Source organism: Ovis aries, chromosome 21, assembly GCF_016772045.2.
Source record: "Ovis aries strain OAR_USU_Benz2616 breed Rambouillet chromosome 21, ARS-UI_Ramb_v3.0, whole genome shotgun sequence".
Lineage (NCBI taxonomy): Eukaryota > Metazoa > Chordata > Mammalia > Artiodactyla > Bovidae > Ovis > Ovis aries.
Window position 1 is genome coordinate 46,310,916 of NC_056074.1, and position 18,598 is coordinate 46,329,513.

The following is an 18,598-nucleotide window of genomic DNA, read 5'->3' on the forward strand; positions in this document are numbered from 1 at the left end:
AGACAGCGGCGGGAACCTGGGCGCCCCCTGGTGACGGACCCAAGAAACCGCGCCTGGGACCCGGGGCCGCGTCGCCGGCAGCCGGGGGTGTCTCGCCAGCTCCAGGAAACACGAGATACAAACACGCAAGAGACTAACACTGCGGCCCCAGCTTCTTCAGCATTTCTAATAAGAGGCTGTCAGCACTCCACTTTGAGGTATTCCTTTCCCAGTTACACATTTTCTCTGTTAGAGATCTGGATATCTAGATACCAAAGAGATCCCCAGGTTTCTTGAAAGAACACGTAAGGGTCTGGGAAACAGAGACCCAGGGGCGTTGCACACGGCCTCAGGGACCCCTGTTCTGGCTAATAACGCCCTCAGAAGCTCCTCAAGTCACCTCTGTACGTTCGATCTTTTGACAATGAGACTAAAAGCTGAAAATGGTTCGAGGACTCAACTGTGTTCTGCTAGAGGGTTAAGGTCAATAACCGTGGTTCCGGGCAGCTCAGTGGATAAGAATCTGTCTGCCAGGGCAGGGGCTCATGGGTTCGAGCCCTGTAAGTCCCACGTAAGTCAAGTCGTCAGCGCGGCCGTGCTCCCTCTGCAAGGCTGCAAGGAGAGCCCAGCTCTCACTGCCACGACCTTCCGGTGGCTGCCAGGACGCCCTGGCTTGTGGCCACCTCACTCAGATGCTCAAAGCGGCACCCGCAAATCCCCTCTGCTGCACCGCACACCCTCTCCTCCTCTCGGCGTGCTCAGGTCTCCCCCTGCCTCTCTCTCACAATGATGGATGTGGTCTCACTTAACCCATCACCACCCACGGGGATAGTCTCTCATCTCAAGATGCTGAGCTTAATCACACCTGCAAACTCCCAACAGGGATGAAGCAGGCTGGACCCAATGCCATCCTCACAGGTCACACACAGTCCAACGAGAGGCAGGTGACCAAGTACCGGGGACGCTTAGGAAGGACAGACTGAAATCCAGAATGAATGAGGAAGAGGCAAAATTTAGAAACGTAAGAAAGTTGTCAGTGACCCAGGCAACAGGAACTCACGGAAAAAAAGACGACAAACAAAAGCATGACCCTGGAATAACATTCAAGAGGAAGTGACCAGCGGCCTGGTAAACACCCGGCAGGCACATAAAGGCTCCGGCCCCGGAGGCCCTACACTGAGTCCCTTCTCTCTCTCCACCTGCTCCTCTGACCTACTCCACCCTCAACCCACCAGAACCATGGGCTGCTCTGGCTGTTCCGGAGGCTGCGGCTCCAGCTGTGGGGGCTGCGGCTCGTGTGGGGGCTGCAGCTCCAGCTGCTGTGTGCCTGTCTGCTGCTGCAAGCCCGTGTGCTGCTGTGTGCCAGCCTGCTCCTGCTCCAGCTGTGGCAAAGGGGGCTGCGGCTCCTGTGGGGGCTCCAAGGGGGGCTGCAGCTCCTGTGGGGGGTCTAAGGGGAGCTGTGGCTCATGTGGAGGCTGTGGCTCCAGCTGCTGCAAGCCCGTGTGCTGCTGTGTGCCCGTCTGCTCCTGCTCCAGCTGTGGCAAAGGGGGCTGTGGCTCCAGCTGTGGGGGCTCCAAGGGGGGCTGCGGCTCCTGTGGGGGGTCTAAGGGGGGCTGTGGCTCGTGTGGGGGCTGTGGCTCTGGCTGCGGCTCCAGCTGCTGTGTGCCCGTGTGCTGCTGTGTGCCAGCCTGCTCCTGCTCCAGCTGTGGCAAAGGGGGCTGCGGCTCCTGTGGCTGCTCCCAGTCCAGCTGCTGCAGACCCTGCTGCTCCCAGTCCAGCTGCTGCGTCCCCGTGTGCTGCCAGCGCAAGATCTGATGTAACGGTCAGTCCAGCGTTCAGCTAACCTCTTCCAGCCGCGGCATCTGTGAGGCTGTCTGGCTTGTCATTCTCCTGGACACATCTTGCTCTGTGGGCCTCTTCCCTGCATGGCCTGACTCCAGCAGGAAGCACCATTCACATGAGGAGCCACGGCGCTATCCCCATCCCTCTAGGATGTCATTATGCAGAGGAGGGCCGTGTGCTAATAGTCCTCCAAACACCAAGTGGCCCCCACCTGTCCTGACTCTTCTAAGGGCCATCATCTGCCACAACCAGGCGCTGACCCTCACGTGAAGGGTCTGGCCAAGAACAGCCAGCTCCTGGCTTCTCAATAAGAAAAGATGCTGCTTTGATCACATCCAAGTTTCCTTCTCCAGTGAAGCCCAGTCCAGCAAGACTCCCTTCCTCACAGCAGGTTTCTATACTTGTTTGTTAAAATACAATAAAATGCCCTGTCAATAAAATTATCTCTGTCACCGCCAACCAAATTCATTCCCAGTGTAACTCTTCATAGCAGTCTCTGTACAATGTACTGATGAACAAGGGGGTTCACTGGAAGTGGGTGTCCGGAAGCCCATGCCAGCTGACCAAGCCCTGACTGCACTTACCGCCAGGTGTCCCGTCTGCCTCCAGCCACGACCATACTCCACCACCGATGTTGTAGCCAGGAGACATTCCAGGGCGCGGCGGAGAGGCCTGGGCTCTGAGTCAGGATGTGGCGTGTGCGTCCTGGGTGTGTGACTGTCCAGCAGTGGGGCTTTCCCTTGGTGGTGGGGGGGCAGTAAACTTGCTGTGTTGGGGCCAGCCCCCTCTCCAGGCCCCTCCTCTCTCACGTCACAGAGGCTGGATAGCACTCTCCCGACTCTCTTGTAGCCGTGGTTGCAGATGCAGTGGGCTCAGCCACTCTGCACTGATCTTCTCATGGTGTTTAGAAAAGAAAAATAACACAAGCAGATAAGGGTGTTGTGGACCTCTGCGCCGGACATTACCAACATCCACTGTCCGGCCACAGGTGTCACACTCGCCAGCCATAATGCAGCAGGGTGGGCTCCTAACCCTGCCTGGCAGGGGTCCTCACATACAGGGGACGTTTAGGGACAGACGGACGCGCACGCGGGGAGAACATGGGGAGAAGACGACGCGGAGCTCTGGTGATGCTCCCACAAGCCAAACATCACCAAACCTGGACCAGGACCTGGGAGAGAGCAGAGAACAGCTTCCCCCTCCGAGCTGTCAGAAGGTGGGAAGACAACCCTGAGAAATCCAGCCAGACTCCAAGAGTCATAAAGGGCTCAGCCACGAAATAGAAGCCAAGAACCGTGGAAGAGCGATCAGAGGCTCCATCACAGCTCTGCCACGTGTCCCACACGGAGAGACCAGAAGGAACGGGAGAACAATACTCAGAGCAATGACACGTGAAGGTGCTTCAGATGAAAGGCACACACTCGGTACCGAGGAGGAAGAACAAGAATGCACACAAACAGACCACGCCAGCGTGGAACAGGGAGACTGCAGACCACGAGCAGCGGGCTTCTGCCGCCACGCGAAATGTGGCAAGTGGCGGCCGCCCACAATCCCTACCGCAGCAACTAAAAGAAAACCCTGATGCCAGGAAAGATTGAAGGCAAGGAGAAGAGGGTGGCAGAGCGTGATAACAACACCAGCTCAGTGGGCAGGAACTTGAGCGGACTCCGGGAGAGAGCGGAGGACAGGGAAGCCTGGCGCGCTGCAGTCCGCGGGGTCGCAGAGACTCAGGTGTGACTTAGCGACGAAACAGCAACCACAGCAAACTAGGGGCTTCCCTGTGGTCCAGGAGATAAGGATCCGCTCGCCAGTGCAGCGGACACAGGCTTGACCCCTGGTGGTCCAGGGGATACGGATCCGCTCGCCAGTGCAGGGGGCAACGAAGCCCGTGTGGTATGACTGCTGAGCCCAGGGGCCCAGGGCCTGTGCTCCACAAGAGACGACACCACGTGGGAAGTTTTCACGCCACGACTAGAGAGGAGTCCCGCTCTCCGCAGCTAAAGAAAGCCCGCACAGCAGCGAGGACGCAGCACAGACAGACAGTAACGAAATACGCTTTAAAATGAAGCCAGGTGAGCCACAGGGTGTGTCTGAAGACAATGGGGTACAGAAGCAAGAGGGATTAGATGACAGGGTTCCTAATAGCAGGAGCCTTCCCCCCAAAAGAGGGCTCTCCCACGATGCAACACTACACCGTGCAAAACTCCTATGGTTCTTCCATAAAAAGTAGCCAGTACCCAGTAAAAAAAAATACCAGACGAAAAAAGAACCAGGAGGGAGCTTCCTGGCGGCTCAGCGGTTCAGACTTGGTGCTGTCACTGCCAGGCCCTGGGTTCAGGCCCTGCTCAGAGGACTAAGATCCTGAAAGCTGCGAGGCATGGCCAAAGAAAAAACCAGAAATGGGAAAATGTGACAAGAAATCACAAGGGGAAAATGTAATAAAAGCAGACTCAAAAATGATTCGGACCTGACTGTTAGTTAGCAAAGACTTAAAGACAACATAGGGAAAATATGGACAAACTAGATGAAAAGGTGGGAAAATTCCACCAAAAGAGTGTCCCTACAAATATAATAAAATGGACATGCTAAAACTGGAAAGTACAATATATAAAATTCAGAATTTATCAGATGGCTTTAACAGATGACTGGACATAGAAAAAAAAAAAACAGAATTAGGGAATTCAATTTTTTAAAAAAGTCCGTGGAAAAACATCCAAACTGAAGCAGATAGAAGTGAGAATGCAAAAAATAGATGAGTGTGAAAGATGTGTGGGAACGAGCCAGCAAGCATAACATGAGTGTAACTGGCAAATCAGAGGGAAATAAGATAGAAAGTGGGGCAAGAGCAATATTTCAAAAGACAGAGGTTGAGAATACCTTAGACTTAACCGAAGATATCAACTCATAGATTCAAGAAGTTCAGCAAAACTCAAGAAGACACTTTTAAAACCCTAGCTACAAAATGATCATCTTCTGAAAGAAAAAAATTTTAAGGTCTCAAAAGCAAAGAATATGGCACACAGTTCCCAAAGAAGCAACAGTAACATTTAGAGCTGACTTTTCAAGAAGAACCACGGAAGCCAGGGGACAACGGCGCGCCATCTATGAAGGAGCGAGAGAGGGAACTTGTTAACAACTCTGCACTGGAGACTCTACTTTGAAAAAATAAGTTCTGCAAAAATGAAGCTAAATAAAGATATTTAAGAAAGACAAAGACTATGCCAAAGCCTTTGACTGTGTGGATCACAATAAACTGTGGAAAATTCTGAGAGATGGGAATAGAGACCAGACCACCTGACCTGCCTCTTGAGAAATCTGTATGCAGGTCAGGAAGCAACAGTTAGAACTGGACATGGAACAACAGACTGGTTCCAAATAGGAAAAGGAGTACGTCAAGGCTGTATATTGTCACCCTGCTTATTTAACTTCTATGCAGAGTACATCATGAGAAACGCTGGGCTGGAAGAAGCACAAACTGGAATCAAGACTGCCGGGAGAAATGTCAATAACCTCAGATATGCAGATGACACCACCCTTATGGCAGAAAGTGAAGAGGAACTAAAGAGCCTCTTGATGAAAGTGAAAGAGGAGAGTGAAAAAGTTGGCTTAAAGATCAACATTCAGAAAACGAAGATCATGGCATCTGGTCCCACCACTTCATGGGAAATAGATAGGGAAACAGTGGAAACGGTGTCAGACTTTGTTTTTGGGGGCTCCAAAATCACTGCAGATGGTGACTGCAGCCATGAAATTAAAAGACACTTACTCCTTGGAAGAAAATTTATGACCAACCTACATAGCATATTGAAAAGCAGACTTTGCCAACAAAGGTCCGTCTAGTCAAGGCTATGGTTTTTCCAGTGGTCATGTATGGATGTGAGAGTTGGACTGTGAAGAAAGCTGAGCGCCGAAGAATTAATGCTTTTGAAATGTGGTGTTGGAGAAGACTCTTGAGAGTCCCTTGGACTGCAAGGAGATCCAACCAGTCCATCCTAAAGGAGATCAGTCCTAGGTGTTCATTGGAAGGACTGATGCTGAAGCTGAAACTCCAATACTTTGGCCACCTCATGCAAAGAGTTGACTCATTGGAAAAGACTCTGATGCTGGGAGGGATTGGGGGCAGGAGAAGGGGACGACAGAGGATGAGATGGCTGGATGGCATCACGGACTCGATGGACGTAAGTCTGAGTGAACTCCAGGAGTTGGTGATGGACAGGGAGGCCTGGCGTGCTGTGATTTATGGGGTCACAAAGAGTCGGACACAACTGAGCGACTGAACTGAACTGAAGTGAAGAAAGACAAAACTAAGAAAATTCTTCACAAGCAGACTCACACTTCCAGAAATACTGAAGATGTCCTTCAGGCTGAAGGAAGATGGTCCCATAAAGCACACACACAGATCTCCAGGAAGGGATGAACACCGGCAGTGTAACATACAGGGGCTTCCCTGGTGGCGCAGAGGTTAGAACGCCTGCCTGCGACGCGGGAGACCACGCAGACAGATACAAGAGAGTAACGGCCACAATGAGCTGAACTGTGCCCCCAAAACTCTTAGGTTGAAGCCCCCGTGTAACATTTGGAGATGAGGCTGTTAAAAGCAACGGTCGCTCAGTCGCTTCAATCGTGTCTGACTCTTCTGTGACCCCGTGGACTGTAGCCCACCAGGCTCCTCCTTCCATGGGATTCTCCAGGCAAGAGTACTGCAGTGGGTTGCCATTTCCTCCTCCAGGGGATCTTCCCAACCCCGGGATGGAACCCAGGTCCCCCGCATTGCAGGCAGATTCTTTACCGTCTGAGCCACCAGGGCAGCCCAAGAAATCTGCAGCGGGTCGCCTGTCCCTTCTCCAGCGGATCTTCCCGACCCAGGAATCGAACCAGGGTCTTCTGCACTGCAGGGGGATTCTTTACCAGCCGAGGCTTCAGGGAAGCCCTTGTAAGGGCAGAGTCAAGGCTGAATGGAGTAGTAAGGACGGGCCTCTAACCCAGGAGGACTTCTGTCCTTATAGGAAGAGGAGACACATCAGCTCTCTGTGCCCCCTGCTCTCCTGACAGACATCATGGAAGGAGACAAGCCAGAAAGAGAGGTCTCACCCAGAATCAACTTTCACCTTGGACTTCCAGCCTCCAGAATTGTCAGAAAAGAAGTTCCTACTGACTCTGACACCCAGGAAGTGGTCCTTTGCCGGGGCAGCCAAGCAGATCCCTACGCTGAGTGTTTAAGGCAACGCCAGTGGACGTGATTTCTGGGATTCGCAAGTGTACGAGTGAGCCGGACAGTAGCAGCGCTCACGTCGGCAGCGGAGGCGGCCCCTAGGAATGCTCCTGGTTTCCTCGTGAAGAAGCGAGAAGCACCGAGGGCGGGCTGCATTTGCCAAGGAAATCCTGAAAGGTGAAATACGAGCTACCACAAGAGAAAAATCCAAAATAATCTACAAATAAAGCATCACAGTTAATAAGTAAATTTAGCAAGACCAGTGGGGAAACAACAAATATTAACTAACTTTTCCAAGGATGCTGACAACAGCAATCAGAAATTTTAAAATATATGTTTACTAAAATACAAAAATTATTTATAATTGATCTCCTAAAAGCATAAACCTAGAAACAGAAATCCTATCAAAGATGTACAAATTCTCTAAAGTGAAATTATAAAGCATTATTGAAGGAAATTAAGGAGGATTTAATAAATGGAAAGCTATGCATGTTCACAGATCATGGGATTCGATGTTGAAAAGATGTCAATTTTCCAAAAATTGATTACTGTGTTCAGTTAAAACCCTAGCAATTTTTTTTTAATTTGACAAACTTACTTTGAGTAGAAGGGGTAATAGTGAACATTCTTTCCTTGTTCCCAGTCTTACAGAAGAATGCTGTCTTTGCCACTCTGCAGGACAGGGAAGCTTGGCATGGTGCAGTCCATGGAGTCACAAAGAGTCAGACATGGTCTAACACGGGTAACTACACTGATTCATTTTCAGATATTAAGGAAATCTTTTTTAACTATGATAGTATGAGAGAGTAGTATTAGCATTATATTGTCTAAAAATAAAACATAGTTATTGTTAATATGATTCTTAGTTTTATTTCAATTTAATCTAGCCATAAGCACATAATTCTTTCATTAGTAATGCGCATCTCTTAAGTCTGTCAGACTTTTTTAAAATTTATTTATCTATTTTAATTGGAGGAAAATTCCTGGGGTAAAGCCTCATGAAAATTTTTAAACTATATGTCCAGCACCTTGATTAAAAAATTAAAATTAATCTTTATATGGTAAATAATAAAATTTAGTGTGAAGACGAACTGGAGGGTAATATTCTCCTAGACAAGCTGAGAGGATTGCCTTTGGGTGCGGAGGGTAAGCTGGGCCCGCTCGCTCGGCGCCGCGAGCCGCGTCCTGTGCAGGCAGACGCTGAGGAGGCCCCTGGGGCTCTGCTGCGGTGCAGACTCAGGCCACCCCATCGAGGGTCAGTTGTGATGGGCAAAAGGGCAGGTGACCAGTTCCTAGGGATGTCAGGGAAGGAACGGGCAAGCAGAGCTCAGGCCCTAATTATAGGAGCCAAAAGTGGGGGAAGACACCACATTTAGGAACCTGAGAAAACAGGTGCTCACGAGTCAGTGAGAGCACAGGGGCAAGGAGGAAGCAAACGCGGCCCCGCCAGGAACCAGGAAGGGACCACGTGCCCAGGTCACACCCGCCCCGGCAGGTATATAGAGGCTCCCGGCCCCGGAGGCCCCACACTGAGCCGCTTCTCTCTCTCCACCTGCTCCTCTGACCTACTCCACCCTCAACCCACCAGAACCATGGGCTGCTCTGGCTGCTCCGGAGGCTGCGGCTCCAGCTGTGGGGGCTGCGGCTCCAGGTGTGGGGGCTGCAGCTCCAGCTGCTGTGTGCCCGTCTGCTGCTGCAAGCCCGTGTGCTGCTGTGTGCCAGCCTGCTCCTGCTCCAGCTGTGGCAAGGGGGGCTGCGGCTCGTGTGGGGGCTCCAAGGGGGGCTGCGGCTCCTGTCGGGGCTCCAAGGGGGGCTGCGGCTCCTGCGGGGGGTCTAAGGGGGGCTGCGGCTCCTGTGGGGGCTGTGGCTCTGGCTGCGGCTCCAGCTGCTGTGTGCCCGTGTGCTGCTGTGTGCCCGCCTGCTCCTGCTCCAGCTGTGGCAAAGGGGGCTGTGGCTCCTGTGGGGGGTCTAAGGGGGGCTGCAGCTCCTGTGGGGGGTCTAAGGGGGGCTGTGGCTCATGTGGAGGCTGCGGCTCCAGCTGCTGTGTGCCCGTGTGCTGCTGTGTGCCAGCCTGCTCCTGCTCCAGCTGTGGCAAAGGGGGCTGCAGCTCCTGTGGCTGCTCCCAGTCCAGCTGCTGCAGACCCTGCTGCTCCCAGTCCAGCTGCTGCAGACCCTGCTGCTCCCAGTCCAGCTGCTGCAGACCCTGCTGCTCCCAGTCCAGCTGCTGCGTCCCTGCTTGCTGTCAGCGCAAGATCTGAGATGCTGAGCTCAGACCTCAGGCGGTTCCAGCCAGTCTCAGCTCCCTGACTGTGAGCAGTGACACGTCCAGACCCCCAGGGCACACTCCATTCTCTCCAGGGTAGTGAAGTCTGAATCTTTGGGACCAGAGATCCTGTTCCACACTTCCTGATGGAGAAGGGGGTTCCCCTTGTACTGCCTGAGCCATCTGAGGATTCACTGCCACTTTCAATCCAAGAGAAGCTCCCTCCTTGGCAGCTGAAATCCACCTGCAGGCTGCTCAGGGGCTAAACCACAGAAAACCCACCTCACCCTCTGATGGGCACAGAGCTGTTCCAACCATTTCCTGGCTTCTTGCTGCCCCGCCCTGGTTCTCACATAACCTCAGGGCTGGTGCTGACCTCCCAGCGCCTGGGGCCCAAATAATCCTCCCCTCTTCTGTGACTCCACCTCCTTCTGATCTCGGTCTAGCAAATTCTACTCTGGGCTTGTGAAGCCGCTAAATAAATAGACTGTCTTCAACAAACCTTGTCTTACCATGACTCTTTTCTTACAGCCTTTCTCAGAAGAAACATTTCTAAATGTCTGTCATACCATCAGTGGTAGTGGAAACCAGAGTGTGTTGGTAATATTTGCTGAAATTTACAGTATTTCATGCAGACCTTTTCTCTCTCTTTTTAAAAAAATTTTTTTAGTTTTTCTTCAATGGGGACCATTTTTTTGGTAAGTCTTTACTGCACCTGTTACAATCCTGCCTCTATGTTTCGGGGGTTTTGGCCACAAGGCGTGTGGGATATCTCCCCAGCCAGGCATCGAACCCGTGCCCCCTCCATTGGAAGGCGAAATCTTAACCACAGGACCACCAACGACGTCCCACAGGCAGACCTTTTCATTCTGTGCACTGAGTTCTCATTATTTATTGGGAGGAAAGGATACTGTAAATTCACAAATTTTGTTGAAATAGCTGTTTAACACAAAATTATTTATCAGAGGATGGAATTAGCCAGCACTAAAACTAAATGGTGGACGCTTGTTTATACGACTTATGATAGAGTCTCTGGGTGGATGGTAAGGGGACTCCGGACAAACAGTACCAACGCCTGTGGGATCACTGTGACTTGGGGCTGTGGCTTTGCTATTATGTAGTGACAAAAAGTCAGGACACAAAATATTAGAAGCATGTGGTCAAAACCATGTGTGGCCAAGAGCTGGATGAGCTGATGTTTTCTTAATATTTCATTTTTAATTTTAAAAATTAGTAAACTTTTAAAAAATATGCAGATTTGGGACACTGTGAGCACCCCTTAGTCTCACATGTGGTGGTAACATGGGAACAAAAGTTCAAGGAGCTGTAAACATTCAAGGCAGGTACACTTTTCCACCTCAAATCAAAAGCAAAACACAGAAATGAGAACACACTGTCCAGATGCTTTTAAGTCACATGAAGAAAACAGATCACATCAGGCTTTCCTGGTGGGCCCAATGCAGAGGGCCAATCCCAGCTTCGACCCCTGGTCAGGAGACTAGATCCCACACTCTGCAGCTTAGCCCTGGTGTGCTGAGACCTGGTGCAGCCAGATATACAAACATTTAAGAAACAGGTCACATCGAACCTCCTTGCACTGCCGGTGGGAATGTAAACTGTTAGGGCCACTATGGAGAACTGTACGGAGATATCCGCAACAACTGTGACGAAAGCGGTCATACGACCCAGCAGCCCCATGACTGGGCCTACACCCTGAGAAAACCACAATTTGAAAAGGACACATGTACCCCACAGTTTGCTGCAGTGCTGTTCACAATAGCCAGGACCTGGAGGGAGCCTAGATGCCCACTGACGGATGGATGAAAGAATAAAGAAGTGGAGGTACATGGATCCAGTGGAGTATTACTCAGCTACAAAGAGGAATGGCTTTGAGTCAGTGCTAGTGAGGCGGATGAACCTAGAGCCTGCTATACAGAGTGAAGTGAGTCGGAAAGAGAAAGATAAATACTGTCTATCGACACACGTACATGGGGTCTAGACAAACGGTACTGGTGAACGAATCTTCCAGCAGGGCAGGAACAGAGACGCGGGCATCAAGAACAGCCCTGTGGGTACAGTGGGGAAGGAGCGGGCGGGTGACCGCAGAGAACAGCGTTGAAACACACAGACTACGTTCGTGAGACGGGGAGCTGGTGGGAAGCTGCTGACAGCGCCGCGAGCCCAGCTCAGCGCTCGGCAACAACCGAGAGGGCCGGGGTGGGGTTAGGGGGCGGCAAGGCCGAGAGGGAGGGGATGCAAGCATAGCTGCGGCTGAGTCACGGGATACAGCGGAAGCCAGCACAGCAAGGTGAAGCGTGATCCTCCGATTAAAGACAAAACTTTTAAAGAATAGGTCGTATCAAGTCCAGCGTTGGATGTCAGGGGGAAATCACTTGCCTCTTTTTGCCACACACAGGACCACAGGCCTCAGGAAAGAGCTTGCCCGTACGTTTAGTTCTCCAGCTGTGCTGCCCGTCCAGAACTGCTGGCATTGTCAACACCAAGAAGAGCTGGGACAGAGCCTGAAACCTTTTGTCAGAGACACTCATCTCCCATAAGCTCAGTTCAGCTCACTCGCTCAGTCATGTCCGACTCTTTGCGATTCCATGAACCGCAGCATGCCAGGCCTCCCTGTCCATCACCAACTCCTAGAGTTCACTCAGACTCACGTCCATTGAGTCAGTGATGCCATCCAACCATCTCATCCTCGGTCGTCCCCTTCTCCTGCCCCCAATCCCTCCCAGCATCAGAGTCTTTTCCAATGAGTCAGCTCTTCACGTGAGGTGGCCAAAGTACTGGAGCTTCAGCTTTAGCATCATTCCTTCCAAAGAAATCCCAGGGCTGATCTCCTTCAGAATGGACTGGTTGGATCTCCTTGCAGTCCAAGGGACTCTCAAGAGTCTTCTCCAACACCACATTTCAAAAGCATCAATTCTTCGGTGTTCAGCCTTCTTCACAGTCCAAGTCTCACATCCATACAGGACCACAGGAAAAACCATAGCCTTGACTAGACGGACCTTTGTCGGCAAAGTAATGTCTCTGCTTTTGAATATGCTGTCTAGCTTGGTCATAACTTTTCTTCCAAGGAGTAAGTGTCTTTTAATTTCATGGCTGCAGTCACCATCTGCAGTGATTTTGGAGCCCAAAAAAATAAAGTCTGACACTCTTTCCACTGTTTCTCCATCTATTTCCCATGAAGTGATGGGACTGGATGCCATGATCTTCATTTTCTGAATGTTGAGCTTTAAGCCAACTTTTTCACTCTCCTCTTTCACTTTCATCAAGAGGCTTTTTAGTTCCTCTTCACTTTCTGCCATAAGGGTGGTGTCATCTGCATATCTGAGGTTATTGATATTTCTCCCAGCAATCTTGATTCCAGCTTGTGTTTCTTCCAGTCCAACGTTTCTCATGATGTACTCTGCATAGAAGTTAAATAAGCAGGGTGACAATATACAGCCTTGACGTACTCCTTTTCCTATTTGGAACCAGTCTGTTGTTCCATGTCCAGTTCTAACTGCTGCTTCCTGATCTGCACACAGATTTCTCAAGAGGCAGGTTAGGTGGTCTGGTATTCCCATCTCTTTCAGAATTTTCCACAGTTTATTGTGATCCACACAGTCAAAGGCTTGGTACCAGAGAGGCCCAGGCCAAGAATGCCAGCAGGAAACACAAAGACTGCACAGCCCATCACCAAAAGGGCAGTGGGTGTCCGGGGGCTCTGCAGATGGGACTGGTGTGCTCCAGGGGCAAGGCTGACGAACACCACCCGGAATCATTTACTGGTGATCACCATCAGCCAAACACTCCCACCTTGTGGGGAGGGATCCGTCTAACAGGGGGAAAGAGTCTTTCAACCATGGCGCTGGGGCAGCTGGAGACCCACATGGCCTTATTCCACACCATACACAAAAATTAACTAGAACTGGACCCACGAGGGACTTCCCTGGTCGTCCAGGGGTTAAGAGTCCACAGCGCAATGGAAGGCGCAGAGGCTCCGCCCCTGCAACCACTATTCCACACGCCGCGGACACGGAGCGCAGCTCCCGCGCAGCAGCTGAGACCCAAGGCGGCAATCAGCAAACAAACCGATCTCAAAATTAGACCCCAGACCCACATTTAAGTGCTAAGACTATGGAACTCTTAAAAGAAAACACAGGTGTAAGTCTTCACGACCTTGGGTTTGGCGAAGGATTCTCAGATATGACACAAGAAGCAAAGCAACGGGGGAAACACATCAGCTGGACTTCATCGAAATCAAAGACACTCATGCTTCAAAGAGCATCGCTGCGGGAGTGAAAAGACAACACAGATAGGAAAAACAATGTTTGCAAGTTACGTGTCTAAAATGGGCCTTTATGTGACCTATACAAACTTCACTCTAACGGTGATTGCCAATGATTTGCTCTCAGGAAATTAGAGATAGAAAGAAACTTCCCCAAACTGATAAAGTGGAAGTGAAAGTTGCCCAGTCGTGTCCCACTCTTTGCGACCCCGTGGACTGTATAGTCCATGGAATTCTCCAGGCCAGAATACTGGAGTGGGCAGCCTTTTCCTTCTCCAGGGGATCTCCCCAACCCGGATCGAACCCAGGTCTCCCACATCGCAGGCGGATTCTTTACCAGCTGAGCCGCCAGGGAACCCCCAATAGAACACCTGCAAAAACCCTGCAGGTAACATCACACCTGACGGTAAGAAGCTCAAAGCTTTGCCGCTAAGATCAGAAACGAGGGCAAAGTGCACCCCTCTCCCGCCACTGCTTTCCAGCACCACGCCGGAGCCCTAGCTGACGCACTAAGACACGGAAAGGAGATACAAGACATACAGGTTGGGAAGGAAGAAATGAAGCTGTCCTTGCTCACAGGTGACAGGATCATATGTGCAGAAACTCCAAAATAATCAATAACAACAACTCCCGTGTTCCCCACCTCTTGTTTGCAGAAAAGTTCTAGCCTCTGAGGTCTTCCTCGACTTCCAAAGGGCAAATCAGAGAAGCGAAAAGAGCAGAAACAAAGGCAAAGAGTCCAGCAAGACACAGTAGCAATCGTTTAGCCATAAACTATTTCTTCCTCCTTAGCTGTGGATAGTATCGTGAACCACATCCTGGAACCCTTTTGCAGATACTGAAACCCCAGCAGGTGGGAGAAGCTAACTGCAGGCCGCCCACAAGCACAGCTGGAGCCGTGAGGGTGATGACCAAGATTCTTGAGACATCGCCGTTGCTTCACCTGACTGCCTCTCTGAGAACTGCGCGAGCTCGTCGCCCGCCCTGGGACCCTCTCCCTCACGCTGTCTTTAAAGACCTTTCCCCCTGGAACTTCCGACAGTCCAGTGGTGAGGACTCTGTGCTGTCACTGCTGAGGGCGTGGGTTCAATCCCCGGCTGGAGAACTAAGATCCTGCAAGCCATGGCTATACATACATAAATGCGACTTGAAGAAAAAAAAAAAAAAAAAGCCCTTCTCTGAAAGCCGTGGGGGAGTTCAGGTCTTTGGAACTGGAGCTGCCAGTCCGCCTGCTTGGTGCGCCTGCAACAGACACGGCGCTCCTTTCCGGCAGACGGTCAGCAGACTGGCTTTGCTGAGTGTCGGGCAAGCGGGCTCAAGTTTGGTTCTGTAACTAACGCCTTCTCGGGACAGCAGGAGCACAAAGGCACCTGCAGGGAAGTGCAGGTCTGCGCTTTGTTTGGGGCCCCACAGGGAGAGCAGCACACAACTATGAATGGCAGATACTGTATTCTAGAAAATTCCAGAAAAGCTACGCATTCCAGAAAGTCCCTTCCACTAATAACTGCAAAACAAAATGGCAAGAGATCAAATTTAGAAACCTGGGAAAGGAAATGGCGGGCAGAGCCAAGGAGAGGCCAGGGACAGGGAGTGTGCGCACACACACACAGGGGCAGGCAGCGTGCGCACAGACACACACAGAGGGGCAGGCAGAGTGTGCACACACACACAGGGGCAGGCAGTGTGCACACACACACACAGGGGCAGGGAGTGTGCGCACACACACACAGGGGCAGGGAGTGTGCGCACAGACACACACAGAGGCAGGCAGCGTGTGTGCACACACACACAGGGGCAGGGAGTGTGCACACAGACACACACACAGGGGCAGGGAGTGTGCACACAGACACACACACAGGGGCAGGGAGTGTGCACACAGACACACACACACGGGCAGGCAGTGTGCACACACACACACACTCACTCGTGTGCCCTGGAGAAACGGCACAAACAGAAAGTAATAATCGGAAGTCAGCATATGATCCACCTGCCCGGGCAGGTATGTAGAGGCTCCGGCCCCGGAGGCCCCACACTGAGCCGCTTCTCTCTCTCCACCTGCTCCTCTGACCTACTCCACCCTCAACCCACCAGAACCATGGGCTGCCCTGGTTGCTCCGGGGGCTGCGGCTCCAGCTGCTGTGTGCCCGTGTGCTGCTGCAAGCCCGTGTGCTGCTGTGTGCCAGCCCACTCCTGCTCCAGCTGTGGCAAAGGGGGCTGCGGCTCCTTTGGGGGGTCTAAGGGGGGCTGCGGCTCGTGCAGGGGCTCCCAGGCCAGCTGCTGTGTCCCCGTGTGCTGCCAGTGCAAGATCTGAAGCTGTGACCTTGAACCCCCCAAGTGACTCCGATCTGAGCTCCCATGACTGTGACCCGTGAGACGCCCGGTGTCCTCAGACAGCAGAGCCTCGTGCACCTCCGTCAGGAAAGGCGCCCCGAGACTGGCCCCTGGCGGCGCTGCAGGGCCGCCTCGCGCTCCCCCCGCAGCTTGTCGTTCTCACCTCTGCTCTAGCGTCTGCCTCTTACCCGGGTCTGAGCCAGAAACACCCCCACTTTCCTCACTGGCTCCAAGGACCAACTAGTGCTGTTACTGCCAGAGACCTGCCCACCTCCCCATCACCCCCCTTCACCACCTGGAGCATCTGAGCTCTGCGGGTTCAGGACCCCCAGGAGGTCGCTAACGCTCCCCCATCCTGGGATTGCCCAGGACCCCCAGCCCGTCTCCCCTCCTCCCTGGACCTTGCTCTCCAGCACCTGCTCCTCTGTCCTCTGCCCACCAAGGTTTGCTCCAGACCCCAAAGAACCCCTAAATAAACACGCTCTCCAGCACCAGCTGGGGCTCACTGTGGCTCTTTTTTACTTGCTCTGTAGACGAGACACCGTAGAAACGCCAGTGGGAGTGAAAACCGGTGAAGTTGAACTCAAATTCCCTTTTTGAGAGATGCATTTTCTCAGAATGCGTCCTAAGGGACAATTCCTAGTCATTCCTCAGAAACATGTGATAAGGCTACAAGTCAGATTATTATTCACAGAAGCGAGAACTCGGGCGGTGTTGCAAGTACAGAGAGTGTGGCCCGGTGGTGCAAGCTTCCCACCCCTTGGTGGGCGCCAGGCAGAGGGCAGGGACACCTCTGCACGCTTGCCACCTGAAGGGACGGCTCCGGTGTCGGGAGGGACGTGGCCGCCCCCAGCTCCTGCGCCCTCAGGGCCTTAGCAGCGCTTCTTTCATTGCTGGCTGGCGCTCTGTTCTGCTCTGACGCAGTCGGGACCAGCCTCTTATGAGACTCTGAGCTTATCTCGTGAGCCTTTTTAAACTACACATTTATTTTGTTGTTGCTCGGCCACTAAGTCGTGTCCGAGTCTTTGTGACCCCATGAACACCAGGGTTCCCTGTCCTTCACTATCTCCCAGAGCTTGCTCAGACTCACATCCACTGAGTCAGGGATGCCATCCAACCATCTCATCCTCTGTCGCCCCCTTCTCCTCCTGCCCTCAGTCTTTCCCAGCATCAGGGTTTTTTCCAATGAGTCGGCTCCTCATATCAGGTGGCCAGAGTATTGGAGCTTCAACTTCAGCATCAGTCCTTCCAATGAATATTCAAGGTTGATTTCCTTTAGGATTGACTGGTTTGATCTCCTTGCAGTCCAAGGGACTCTTAGGAGTCTCTTCTAATACCACAGTTTGAAAGAATCAATTCTTCAGTGCTCAGCCTTCTTTCTGGCCCAGCTCTTACATCCATACATGATTGCTGGAAAAACCATAGCCTTGACTATATGGACCTTTGTTGGCAAAGTAATGTCTCTGCTTTTTAATATGCTGTCCAGGGTTTTCATAGCTTTTCTTCCAAGGAGCAAGCGGCTTTTAATTTCACATCTTGTTGATTCAAAGATATGGTTTAAAATAACACAAGAATGATGAAGGAAATGACCCAGATCTTCTAAATAATTCCTACAGGAAGGCACTCTAGACGCCGGAACTCTGGGCTCTCAGAAGAGAAACATGCCAGGTTCTCAGAGGCCGCCAGCCCTCAACGGGCTCCATGCGCACTTACGCAGCGCCTCTGGGTGCCAGGCCCTGTTCTGACTCAGGAAATAGCAGCAAGCGGTGTAGAAGACCTGCTCTCGAGATCGTGACTGTCCAATCAAGAGAAGCAGACAGAAAGAGCACGATCAGCCTGTAGGTTATGCTGGGCGCTGAGATGGCGCCCTGGAAATGGGAGGGAAGGCTGGCAGGGCAAGCACCATGCTGCGGAGCCCAGATGCCACACGGAGGACCTGCGGGCACTTGGGGACACAGACGTGGCCGGCAGCCCTCCTCCCCCTCAGACTAGAGCAGTGATGCTTCCCAAGGCTGCAGGAGACAGGAAGGTTCTGGTTTATGACAAAACTCTCCCCACCCACAAAAAAAAAAAAGAGGAAAAATCTCATTTTTCATGGTTGAAGTGGTGCGACGCAGTGGCTTCCCTGGAGGTCCACTGGCTGAGACAACACTTCCCATGAAGGGGACGGGGTTCTGGCGAAAGCCGGAAGCCAGATTGGTGGAAGCGCTCTGTATTTGGGGGCCAGTGGGAAACAAACCCCAGGGTATCCCCTATCCTCTGTCCTAAAGGCCTGTGGCTGACTTTGGAACCATGGACAGACAGCCACCAGGACAGGGTGGTCTTGATGGGCCCATTTTCTTTTCTTTTTAATAAGTATTTAAAATTAATTTAAAATGGGGGTAGGGGGATGGATCCAATCCCTGATCAGGAAACTAAGATCCCACATGCTGCGTGGTCAAAAAGAAGAAGAAATCTCATGCAGAGAGCTGACCTTGCCACTGAGTTTCAACTCTGCTCACGATCGAGGTGACACCTGCCGCTGGTCTCAGCGGTGGGCGCTTTTCCACATCCTCGACGGCAGAAAGAAAAGCTGCCAAGGACAAGTCATTCCCTAGGACCGTACTGTAAAGCTTCACAGACCCATGAAATCCAGAGCCTTAGGGCCGCTCTCCTGCCCCTAACAGGACACGAGCCCCTGATGAGAAAG

The 18,598-nt window shown here is 52.0% G+C and overlaps 1 protein-coding gene and 1 long non-coding RNA gene across 3 annotated transcripts in view; one reads left to right on the plus strand and one right to left on the minus strand.

Annotated features, from left to right (window-relative positions):
• Nucleotides 1–18,598, minus strand: part of LOC121817488 (uncharacterized) — a 71,224-nt gene that overhangs the window by 20,130 nt on the left and 32,496 nt on the right. The window lies entirely within an intron of this gene.
• On the plus strand, nucleotides 1,154–2,261 carry KRTAP5.4 (KAP5.4 keratin protein; the record flags this gene model as incomplete). Its single annotated transcript, NM_001009398.1, is given in 1 exon segment — nucleotides 1,154–2,261. A coding segment is annotated over 1 exon segment (576 nt).